The sequence below is a fragment of the Pongo abelii genome, chromosome 9 (genome assembly GCF_028885655.2).
Source record: "Pongo abelii isolate AG06213 chromosome 9, NHGRI_mPonAbe1-v2.0_pri, whole genome shotgun sequence".
Lineage (NCBI taxonomy): Eukaryota > Metazoa > Chordata > Mammalia > Primates > Hominidae > Pongo > Pongo abelii.
This window is the reverse complement of record NC_071994.2, coordinates 57,075,487-57,086,624: the sequence shown is the minus strand read 5'-3', so window position 1 is coordinate 57,086,624 and position 11,138 is coordinate 57,075,487. Positions and strand designations below refer to the sequence as shown.

The 11,138-nt window shown below is 49.5% G+C and overlaps 1 protein-coding gene across 1 annotated transcript; it reads right to left on the bottom strand.

The window, feature by feature from the left end:
• Positions 1-373: 373 nt before the first annotated feature.
• Positions 374-7,996, bottom strand: DBX1 (developing brain homeobox 1). The gene is made up of 4 exons (XM_054525824.2): positions 6,829-7,996; positions 6,054-6,155; positions 3,907-4,109; positions 374-3,445 (listed from the first exon to the last, which is right to left on the bottom strand). The coding sequence occupies exons 1-4, from the start codon at positions 7,193-7,195 to the stop codon at positions 3,086-3,088; spliced, it is 1,032 nt and encodes a 343-aa protein (XP_054381799.1). The 5' UTR covers positions 7,196-7,996; the 3' UTR covers positions 374-3,085.
• Positions 7,997-11,138: the final 3,142 nt, after the last annotated feature.

The window sequence follows — 11,138 nt, the reverse complement described above, 5'->3', positions numbered from 1 at the left end:
ACAAACAAAAAAACCACAAAAAACAAAAAAACTCAAGTTTTTTTTCCTTTTCTACATTTTATTGATTTTAAAAAGCACTTTATGTATATCTTGAGTGCTTTGACTTCTACATTGTGTTATAATATTGCTTATTTCACATTTTTCACTTGCCTGCCATAACTTTGATGGTTGCTAGATTTTTAATCCTTCTAGCATGTGAGTTATTTTTCCAATAAAACAAATTTTTTATTTAACACTGTGGTAAAAAAAATGCACATAACATAAAATATACTACCTTAATCATTTTTAAGTGTACAGTTGAGTAGTGCTAACTATATTCATATTGTTGTGCAACAAATCTCTAGAACTTTTTCATCTTGTAAGACTGAAACTCTATATTCATTGAACAACAAACAACTTTCTATTTCCTCCTCCTCCAGCTCCTGGAACCACAATTCTACTGTTTCTCTGAGTTTGACTACTTTAGATATCTCATACAAGTGGAATCATGTATAATTTGTCTTTTTGTAACTGGTTTATTTCACTTCATATAATGTCTTCAAGGTTCACCCACATTGTAGCATGTGACAGGGTGTCTTTCTTTTTTAAGGCCAAATAATATTCCATTGTATGTATATATCACATTTTATTTATCCATTCATCCATCCATTCGTGGACCTTTGGGTTTCCACCTCCTGGCTATTGTGAATAATACTGCAATGAACACGGTTATGCCTTCAGAGTGCCTTGACTCCAGATGTAGACACTAATGCGCACCTGTGCCTGAACGTGATTCTTGACTATAAGAAAGAATTTTTGAGCTGGCGGCAGAAAGGGAAAGGTAGGCCAGGTCAGGCTTCTAGTCAGGCTCCCATGTTGGACATCCAGGCAACAGCAGAGAGATAGAAAACAGCCTGAATCCTTCAGAGTCCTGTCTGAAAGGAAAGGACTAACTTGGGTTGAATGCTGACCATGCTCAACACTTTTGTGTCTGTTGATGGGGAAATGTGGGAGGTTTTTTGAATTTTATGATTATGAAAATGAGGACAATTATTTTCTTCAACTTCACAACATCATATATAACAATAATGAAAAGTGATCACCAACATCAGGAACAAGCCCAGCAGGGGATCTTAGCATGGAGGTGGTTTGCATTATTTGAAAACAGGGTTAATATAAAATAGAATATATTCAATTTCAAATATAATACAAACTACCATGAGTTTGGATTAGGATTGCAAAGAAACATGGGTGTGTGTAGCTGATGGGGCAGAGACCAAACTCTCAAAGGGCACAAAAGCCCCTGCCAGGATCTAACCAGATGTTCTTTACTCCCTAGCTTGCTGGTTAAAGAAATCATTCCTGCTGAAAACTAGTCTTAAAAGAACTTTTGTTTCATATGCACACCCCAGAGTCAATATCTGGGCTCCCATGTCAGGCCTGTAGATGGCATTCCTGATAAAATTAGGTCATACACAGAAGGAATGAGTCAAGACCAGTTCTGAAGCTTCCCTGAGGACCAGGAAAAATGCCTTCAGGGAGGAAAAGAAAAACCGTTACAAACTTGAGCCACTTAGACTGACTTGCATGGATTTCTCTTATCCCATCATTTCAGTCCTTAGAGAAGGGGAGGCGGCTTATTGCAGATTCAACTTTTGGTATCACTCTGGAGCTCCTTTACTTGTAACATAGCAAATATGGTTACTTTAAGGTACAGGAAAGCAGAAAAGGCACTGGCCTGAGGGTCAGATGGTTTCTAGTTCCAGCGTGGCTACTTACCAGCTGGGTGGCTTTGGACAAGTGCCTGCACCTCTTGAACCTCAGCTTACCTCCTATAAAACCCAGTCCTGGGGCTAGAACAGCTCCATTCCTTTCAGCTCTACCATTCTGTGAATTAATGACATCAGTTGACCATTGATTGCATCCATTCTACTTTTTATTTGGCATTTGTTCATTTGATACATATATACATATATAAAAATCTGTACATGGTAAAAACACAAAATAAGTATTTCTTTATAAGTTATGCAATTAAACAGCTACCTTTTTGAAGTTTAAAAGCCATTGCAAAAAAAAAAAAAAGTGAGAAATCTAGTCAGTCCTTTATAGTCATTCACAATAACCTTGGTATAAAATATCCATACAACATGTGTGTACAAAATAGTGTACAGTTCATAAGAGCTGTGCAAAGACAGCAAAGTTCAGTTAAAAAAAAAATCAAAGAGGCTGTGTAGGTCTCTGTCCACATCATGCCCAGTTCCCAGGAGGTTTGCAGCTCAACAACACCTCCCTAGGAATAATAAAAGGACACGAGGTAGAGTGTGTGGTGCGTATATCATGGATACAGAAATTAAAAAGAAAAAGTTTTAAAACACACATACAAGAATAGAGACTGCTTCTTTTCTCCCCCTTTAGAGAACTCACTTCTTTCGCCAGAGAGCTTTTGGAAGGTGACAGAGAAGACTCAATATGTATGTTGTGCCTTGAACCAGAAGGCACTAATATATATATATTTCCTTTTTGAAAATTTTGAGCTTTGTAAGAGAACATCTATGGGAAGACAGGAGTGGGGTGAGGGGTGGAGATGACAGACTGGAGTGAAATAGGAGCCCCTTGCTACCTATTAGGGGAGGTGAAGGGATCTAGAGAGTCAACGGTGCTGGTGTTAGTTACATGGTTTGGTGTTTTCACTCCTAACTCGGTTTCCTCCTCCATAAACAGGTTTCCGACCATATAGGGTCGTTGCTGCTAACGACCAGCAGAGTCTGTCTCACAGCAAGGCCCAGGCCGTGGGACCATAGAACACCCCACTGTGTTTAAAATAGTTTGCAATAAACAAAATAGAATGGAGCCCTTGCTGAAAAGTTAAGGCTGGGACCAAGACTTAAAGTGAACTGACGTGGGAAGGACTATTTGGAGTTGGTCTTTTGGGAAGGAAATGTCTCTTTGGGGCTACCGCAGGGCCGGTGGCGCCCTCAATGAGGTGATGGTTCTACCGTCGGGAGAGGCAGCATCTAGGCACGGGGACAAAGTGAACGCGCAGACTGGACCCCACCTCTTCGTTTTCAAAGCACTTAAAAACAGTACTCTGGCGTGCGAGCGGCTTCTAGGACACAGTGATTTCCTCCTCTTCCTCGCCCTCCTCTTCCTCCTCGGAGTCTGAGAAGTCCGAAGGTTTCCCGGGGCTGCTCGAGTGCGCGGGCGAGGGGGGCAGCGGCCCTGGCAGCCGCGGGTCCCGCAGGTGCTGGGGGTCGGGGGACGCGTGGTATGCCAGGCGGTGGCTGGGGCTGCCCCGGCCCTCCTCCTCCTCTTCGTCCCCAGGGCCCTTCTGGCCCACGTCGCTGAGGTCCGGGTGCGGATTGAGCTTGGTGGGCAGGGTCTGCTCGCGACAGCCCCCGCTAGACAGGAGTTCGCGCTCCTTGGAGTTCCGCCATTTCATGCGTCGGTTCTGGAACCAGATTTTCACCTGGAATGTCCCAGCCGGCGAGAAGAAGGGAGAAGCAGAGGTCAGATCAGGGGCCCCGGAGGACGCACGGGGGCGGTGAGTGGAGTGGGGTGCAGGCTCTGTCCTTCGGGCTGTGTCCTCTCCCCACCCCCAGAAATGAGTTCCGGTGGATTTCCGCATTGACTCCGCCCCTGCCTCAGCTCGCGGTTCCCTTTGCCTCATCCGCTGCCACTCTGCCCCGAAGGGCGGGGTTGGGGCCCCCTGAGGCCGGGAGAGAAGGCGGGGAGTGGGGGTGGGGAGAGAAGAGGGCTATCCTGCGGAGCTTCGAGGGTAGTGGCCCGTGTACTCACTCCCTCTCTAGGCCTCGGTTTTCCCATCTGTACAGTGGAACCTAAGCTGTTTCCGAAACCTTGCAATTGACGGGTGCGCCGGGGAGGGGTGAAGGGCGGGGGCGGGGGGTGCTGTGGAGGAACTGCGCTCACCTGCGAGTCTTTCAGGCCCAGCTTGGCCGCCAGCTTCTTGCGGTCGGGCTTGCTGATGTACTTCTGCTTCTGGAACATCTTCTCCAGCGCCTTGCGCTGCACGTCGGAGAAGACTGCTCGACGCAGCATGCCCCGCCGAGGCTTCCCGCGCGCGGCCAGCGGCCAGGAGAAGGTCCCGGGGATGGGCACCACGCTGGAGGACGCTGCAGGGTGGGGCGAGGTGGCGAGTGAGTGGGCGTACGACCCCCAGTCCCAACACGTCTCTCCGTGGCTTTTTGCTCTGATCCCTTCATCTCTTTAAAGCGCTCCTTTTTCTACCCCTGGAGAATAGGCCACGAACCTACAAACCTGCGAGAGTGAAAGGCGCTTTCCGCCCAAATAACTTTCCCTTTCAATCGTGCAAACCCGGATTAGGTAAAACCACGGAAACAGAGAAAACGGCCCCCACAATAGCCTGTTTCGTTTTTCCATTCAGTGGACTTAGGGAAACAAACCTGCGTACATCAGCTAAAACAGCAATAGAAAAAAAAATTACAAAAATAAAAATAAAATATCCAGCCGAGGCCACTGGGTTTCTCCCCTAAGCTTTTATCATTTCAGTGGCTTTTGCATTCTTCAGATGAAAATGAGATGCTTTACTATTTTGATAAAGAGGGAAAAATCCGATTTAGATTTTTTTGAAAAATCCAATAAGTATTCATCTTTTTTTATATTAATCCTTCCTCCCCTCCCCCATGAAACGTAAAGAATTCGGCCCGAATACATGAAAAGTGGCAGCTAATTAGCACATTGACTGCTTCCCAATGGGTATTGGTATGATAAAAGGGGGGAGAGTTTCGCTTTAAGCGAAAGAAAAAAAACAAAACAAAAAGAAACAGAGACTCTAATGAAGCGTGAATGGTAATTGTGTAGTAATGAACTAACAGAAAAAGACTGAGGACAAGCAGCGAAAGCCATATATTACTGGGACAAAAGAGATTTACACTTTCAAACTAAACACAACTGCAGGCCAAGACCATTGGGAGAATACTGATGGCAGAGGCTTCTCTTCCCCGAATCGTTTTCATTAAATGGACATGAAAAGCTATTTATAAAGCTCGGGTTGTTTTTGTTAGAGCATTGAGATGAGGGAGAAAGGGAGCAAATTCCATTATTAGCAGCAGTGTGAATGGTGGTGGTGGTGGTGGTGGTGGTGGTGGGCCTGGGGGTGGGGGATGGTGAATTCTCTCTCCCCCTTTAAAAAATCAATTGCTTGTTTCTTTTGCTGATATTTGGGAGTGCTGTCGTGATTTTACCCATCCCCCGCAGGCCATACCCAGTTTTTCTTCTCTTTATAAGGACTCTCCTGCCTCCTTTTTAGTTTTGACCAGTGGCAGAGTTTTTGAGCCATAGTTTGAATCATCAGTGAGGTTACAGGAAGAAAACCTGGTGGAAGCTGCCTAAGGTGTTGCTCCTTTAGGCTGGGACACAATTATGGGCTTTCTTCTAGCTGCTTCTTATTTTTCAAGATCAACGGTATTTTATAAGACAGGGTGGGAAAGGAGTATGAGAAGGGGTTTGGAAATCAGGCTGGAAATAGGTTGGGATTGGGGGAGGATCTAATCCGCCTCCCCCTGGGCGACTCTAGGCATCCCACACAAGAGGGCACCCCATGTGGTCTTGTGAAAAGCCCGAAGCCCTGAATGAGTCTTAAAGAGAAATTAGCCCCGGCTGGTAGGTGTCTCGGCAGCGTGGAGGGACTAGGGCCGGTCTGTGTGTGGCTGCCCGGAGGAGCTGACCAATTGGTCATGGTGCTGAAACCTTTGTGGGGAATCGTGGCCAAGTGCACTGACTCTGTGGGAAAACGGCGGCGTGAAGGGATGCCAACAGCTCCTCGCCGGGAAGGGAACCGCCTCAAATTGGGACCATGACAATTCCTGCTAATTTGTAGAGCAGGGAATTGGTGCAAAGTGTCAAGCAGTCACTGCTTGTGCTAAATAGGGCATCAAATTGGCGCGACGGATTCATGAATGTTGTACGCCTCGCAACCTCTGAACCAGAGCATAACCCCGAGGGGTGGACGGAGAAATATGGCTTCGGAGCAGGGAGCGATGGGCCGGGGCTGGGGCGCCGCCCTGCCTCGCGCAAAGAAGGGGGACGAGACCTACCTGGGAAATAAGAAGATCTGATGAAAGGCTGAAAGGACCCTTCGAAGTAGGGAAAGGCGAAGGTCTTGGGAGGGACGCTCTGGAGCAAGGCTGGGGATGTTTCTGGTGGGCGGTGGAGGGGGTACAGAAAGGAGAGAGGGAGACAGAAAGAATCTGATTACGTACTTGCCTATTGTATAGCACACTGAACACGCGATATAATTAGCCCTTCATCTGGTTTCAAAGACATCTTTCTTATATGTTGACAGGGTAAAATAAATCTTCCCAACATTGTCTTATCTGTAAAACTATTTTCTTTCCCCCCAACATAATTCTCTGCGCCGCCCCACTCTACCCCAATCTCCATCCTAGGCACTAACGAGACAGGTAGGACTGAGTGGGGAGGAAAGAAATTGCAGATTTATAATATTTGCTAATCCAATAAATATATCGTATTGAGTTAAAAAAAAAAAAAAAACTGTCTCCTAGAAGCTCGAAGGCAGAAACGCAGACGTCCATGGGCGTGCGCTCAGCGTTACTGCACCAGATGAATGCTCACTGTCTCCGACTGCGTGTGCTCAAGTTCACTCCGAGGATGGGGCGAGCCTAGAGGCTTTTCTTCTCCGGAATTGACTGGACTATTCTCACATTGCCCGACGTAGGATCTCAGAGTTCGCGCGTATGTGTGTGCACCGATGTGTGTGTGGGGGCCCGCTCGCTAGAGGAAACTGAGGCCAGGAGGACTCCACGTATGCCTGGTACCTAAAAGGGCCCTCAGGGTTCTGCCCTCGCTTACCTGTTCTGGGCCCCGAGGAGAGGATGGCGTTCACTCCAAACTTCAGAAACGTCGTCTCGCTGGCAGGGGAGACGGCAGTCGGTGGAGAGCCGCCCCGCCGGCTGCCGGGACCCGGGGAGCCCAGGTCTGAGGCCCCCGTGTCGGTGAGGGCCGTGGGGGCCCCCTGCCTGGGCGGCGACATGCTGGCGGTGGGCACGCTGCGGGGCAGGTAGGCGGGGGGTCGGCTGATGCGGATCAGATCCTCCACCAGGAAGCTGGAGTGGCCGGAAAATGCCGCCTGCAAGGACTGGGGCAGCGTCAAGGTGGGCGTGGGCCGCAGGAGGCTAGGGTACCCGGCGGGGGGCGCGAGGAGGCCGGGGAACATCATGGTAGGCGCGGGGCGGGCGAAATAACCCTTCTTTCAGTGGCCGGAGGGTAAACGCCTCGCTTCCCGCCCCTCCCGCCCCCACAGTGTCCTCTCTCTTGGGCTTAGCAAACGTCTCCAAGTAACAATCCCACTTGGGCGTCTGCGAGTCCTCCGTGGTCCTCTCGTCGAGGTGATGGTTTTATAGTGGCCCGCCCGCTAAAGCACTTTGAAAAGTGACAGCTCTGACAATGAAGTTCAACAAAGTTCTCCACTCGAGCTTCATTCGCCGGAGGCTCTGGACGCTCTGATTGGCGCAGGGGTGCAATTTATGATTGGATTAGTCTTCATAAGCATGGCCCGCACAATGGGCCGGCAACAAAGGCCCGCGCGCATCAATTCTGCATATCGACCGCCTCTTTGCAATACAGTGCGCCCCCAAAGCTCTCGCCGAAGGTTTTTGTTCCGAAGCAGCACCCGGGCTAATTAAATGGCTATTTAGAAGTTTCAGATGACATCTTGCCTCATAGAAAAGGAATTATTTAAAGAACGCACTAAATTTATTTGCAGCTCCCCTGCTAAGCCTGGAAAATAAATCAATAAATATTCATAGAAATACATCTTCAGGCTATCAGCAAAGTTGCCCTCCCTCTTGTGGGGGTGGGGCAATGAAAAGTTTCAAGTCAGTGGACATGAAAATATACTCCCTTTCCGGTCTCTAGCCCTATCCTTTACTCCAGCTGAAGCGTAAAGCAGATGTAGGGGTGAGTGAAATCAGTGTTAGAAGTCCCATTCTGACGACTCAGGGAGACTTGGAAATGGATGCTTTGGGGCCACTGGATGTGTGCCGGTAAGAGTGGGGAGAAGTCTGGAGTTATTTCATTTCGGAAGACTGGTTGAGTTTGAGCGTTGGTGGATACCTGAACAGTAAAACGAGTCTCCTTCAAATTCCCAGCAACTTGGAAAACGATTTTCTCTAGGAGTTTCTGCAAGGGGCTCTCCGCACCTCACCTTGCGAGAGAAGTGGAGGAGAGCGGCGCTGGGCTGCCGAGCGGCAGGATTCCGCTTGCGAAGGGCTTAGGCTGACCGGAAACTGCCTCGGGCAAGGGTATCCAAATGCTGTGAGTGCTATGCTGGCCGTTCTCCAACCACAGGGAGCTCTCGGCAGTTTAAGTTGAAACTCACAGCCCTGACATTTTAAGCCATAGCAGCGAAGGTCCAGACGTCGTCTGGAGAGAACCCTACCACTTGCGGGGCGCTTAACTTGGCCCAAGGTTTGGCAGCTTCTTAATGAACTACAACGCACAAACGTGTGAAAACCAGAGGGAAGGGATGCGGTTCCCAAGAATGTTGGTCCACTCCAGGAAAGCCTCCTCTGAATGTGGGGCTTCAAAGGAGAATCTTCCTGGAGACAGTCCCTTCGCTTTCCTCTGGTTGGGGCTGAGGTGGCACTAAGACTCGATTCCCCCCATTTCTCTGTTCGGCGAGATAACAGATGTGTTAAATGTCCCATTCATCTCTTTAGTGTGGCTGAACCTCCCCAAAGAGAAGTGTGCAGCCCCGCCAGGCCGCCCTGATCCTATTAACCATGAACTAACTGTCACCTTCAGCTGGTTTTCCTTTTTGCTTTTTAACACAAAGCTTTCTCAAAAATCTTATTAACCAGCTTTATTTCTCTCGATGGTTTTGTTCGGGGTGTTTTGTGTTGATGATCTCCATGTCGCTGCTTTAACCATTCAATAAAAGTGCATCTGCGATTTATATCACATTAAACCAGAAACGGAGCCCGCTAAAACTCTCCCTTGATTCAAATTAAAAAGTTATTTAGGGCCCGGCTCCAGAGGCGAATTAATGCTAGAAGATGACGTAAGTGCGGGGTTTCTGAGCCCAAGACCGCTCATGCTCATGGGCAGAGGGAGAAAACCAATCAGGAAAGAAACAACTTTTAAATAAGGGGCTATTTAAATATGGGAAGCGCCTTGCTAGAGTTAATTGAAGTCCCCTGGAAACGGAAGAAGGAGATCTGTCGAAGAACGTCAAAAGTTCCTCTTTTTGAAGTTTGCAATAAAATAGGTGAGAAAAGCATAAGCTATCTGAACACCTGCACTTTAACCTTGCCACGAGACAGTTTCCCATTGCAATAAGGCTGGCTCTCTCCCTTCCTCTCCCTTCCTTTTTTCCTCAGGCCCACCTCCCTCCTTCTCCCACTCTCTTTCCCTCTGCCCCCCCCCCAACCCCTTTTTCTCCCCTAGTCTTAAGGACTTGGGCAATTGCCAGTTCCCAGAAGGACGCGCCGGGAGCTTCAGGATGTTTGACTCCCTACGGGTGAAGCGCTTGTCCAAGTCTTCCGGATGATCAGAATAGAGTCTATATTTGCCAAAATCAACTTGGATTTTGTTTTTTTGGAGGGGGGAACGGTAAGAACTTGAAGCCAGCGTGAGCCCTTCCCAGCTCCTCCTTCCCTATTGGGGCATTTGCCGGGATGTAGTTTTCACCGTTTCCTGCCCGTTGACAGGCTTCATGCCAGCCCCTATCCCCCACCCCAAGCCCCAGCCATTCTGCCTCACTATAGACTAACTGCTACTAACTTCTCGGCTTTTAAAAGTCTACCCTGCCATTTTTTGGAGGGTGGATCAACCCCTTGCTGCGATCCACGTGGACCCTGCTTCCTGGGGTCGGTCTCCACAGCTCCTAAAGAATTCCTAAAGCGCCAAAGAGGAAAAGTGAGGGCGGGGGCGAGGGGGCGAGGGCTGGCCGCCCGTGAAAGGAAAAATAAATCCTAAGGAAGCAAGAAATCGGACGAAAGGATCTTACTTTAAGTGATCTCCTTGAACGCATCTTTTCAAACTCCGCGATAGCCCAAGGAGCTGCGCGGCGCGGCGGCTGCGGCTAAGACCTGTGACTAATGCCGTTTGACCTGAGCCCATGGGGTTTTGTGCTTCCTGCCATTCATTGTTATGTCGTTATCTTCAAGTTTATTTCGGAGAAATCACTCGCGTTCTTTGTCCCAAGGCTGAGCTTTCTGTCTATTTCTCTTTCAAGAGAAAAGAAGACGGGAGGGGAAAAGAGAGAATCGGAGGCCCTGGTTTGGGGTTTAAGGTCCTTGCCAACGCTGCGGGGGAGGCCGCAGCAGATCCGGCTGGGGCTCCCCGGGCCTAGGTGGCCAAAGCTGCCGAAACCTCCCTTGGATAGTAGAAAGAGCGTGTCGGAACGCACTCTGGGGGTTTCTTTCCCCCCCGCGCAGGGGAGAGCGAGCATGTTCCTGCCCCGGGCGCCGTGCGGTCGCAGCAGCAGCGCGGCCCTCTCCAGTGCGGGCCGTGCCTGGAATGTCTCGGGTAAGCGAAGGCCATCAAGCGAGGCGAAACGGACACTACAAAGTAGAGAGTGGTGTGAGCTTCCCCGCCCTCTGAAAAGATGGCAAGTGTCCGTTTCGCGAAGGCTGCAACGCTAAGGTCGCCCTTTGCAGGCTTCGGACCCCCAGTCCTCCACGCTCCCTGCCGGAGCAGCCAACAGAGTGAGAGCGCATTTTGGAAAGATCGGCCGGATGCCGGGCGGCGACGGGGAAAAGCGCCCGACGCCTGGCTTTGGGGCGGGGGTGTGTGGGGGGGGGGGCAGGGAGCTAACGGGAGAGGCGAAGGAGGAGCGCTGCGAGGCTCGGACTGAAAGAGCTTTTCCTACCGCCCCAGCCCCTCTTCGCAAGCCTCTCTATTAAGACAGCTCTAAGGGGTTCACCTTCAGAATAGGCCACTAGGAGCTACCGCTGCCCCAGCTCTTTCTAGTGTCTCCCCCCTCACCCCCCATCCCTTTCACACTCACTCCCCTCTTTTTCCTTGAAAATCCTTCTATTGTGCCAATCAAGCAGATGGTTTGCAGGAAATATAGCTTGGCCTCGCTGACCGAAACTAATTTTAACTAGCTTTCCAAGCCCGAAACGTTTGTTTTGCTCTTACAAAATAGCCCCCAAAAC

Coding starts and splice junctions, on each gene's coding strand:
- DBX1 (XM_054525824.2), bottom strand. CDS start 7,195: ATGATGTTCCCCGGCCTCCTCGCGCCCCCCGCCGGGTACCCTAGCCTC. Junction 4,110..6,053: donor CAGATCTTCTTATTTCCCAG/GTAGGTCTCGTC, acceptor CCCACCCTGCAG/CGTCCTCCAGCGTGGTGCCC. Junction 3,446..3,906: donor TGGGCCTGAAAGACTCGCAG/GTGAGCGCAGTT, acceptor GGGACATTCCAG/GTGAAAATCTGGTTCCAGAA.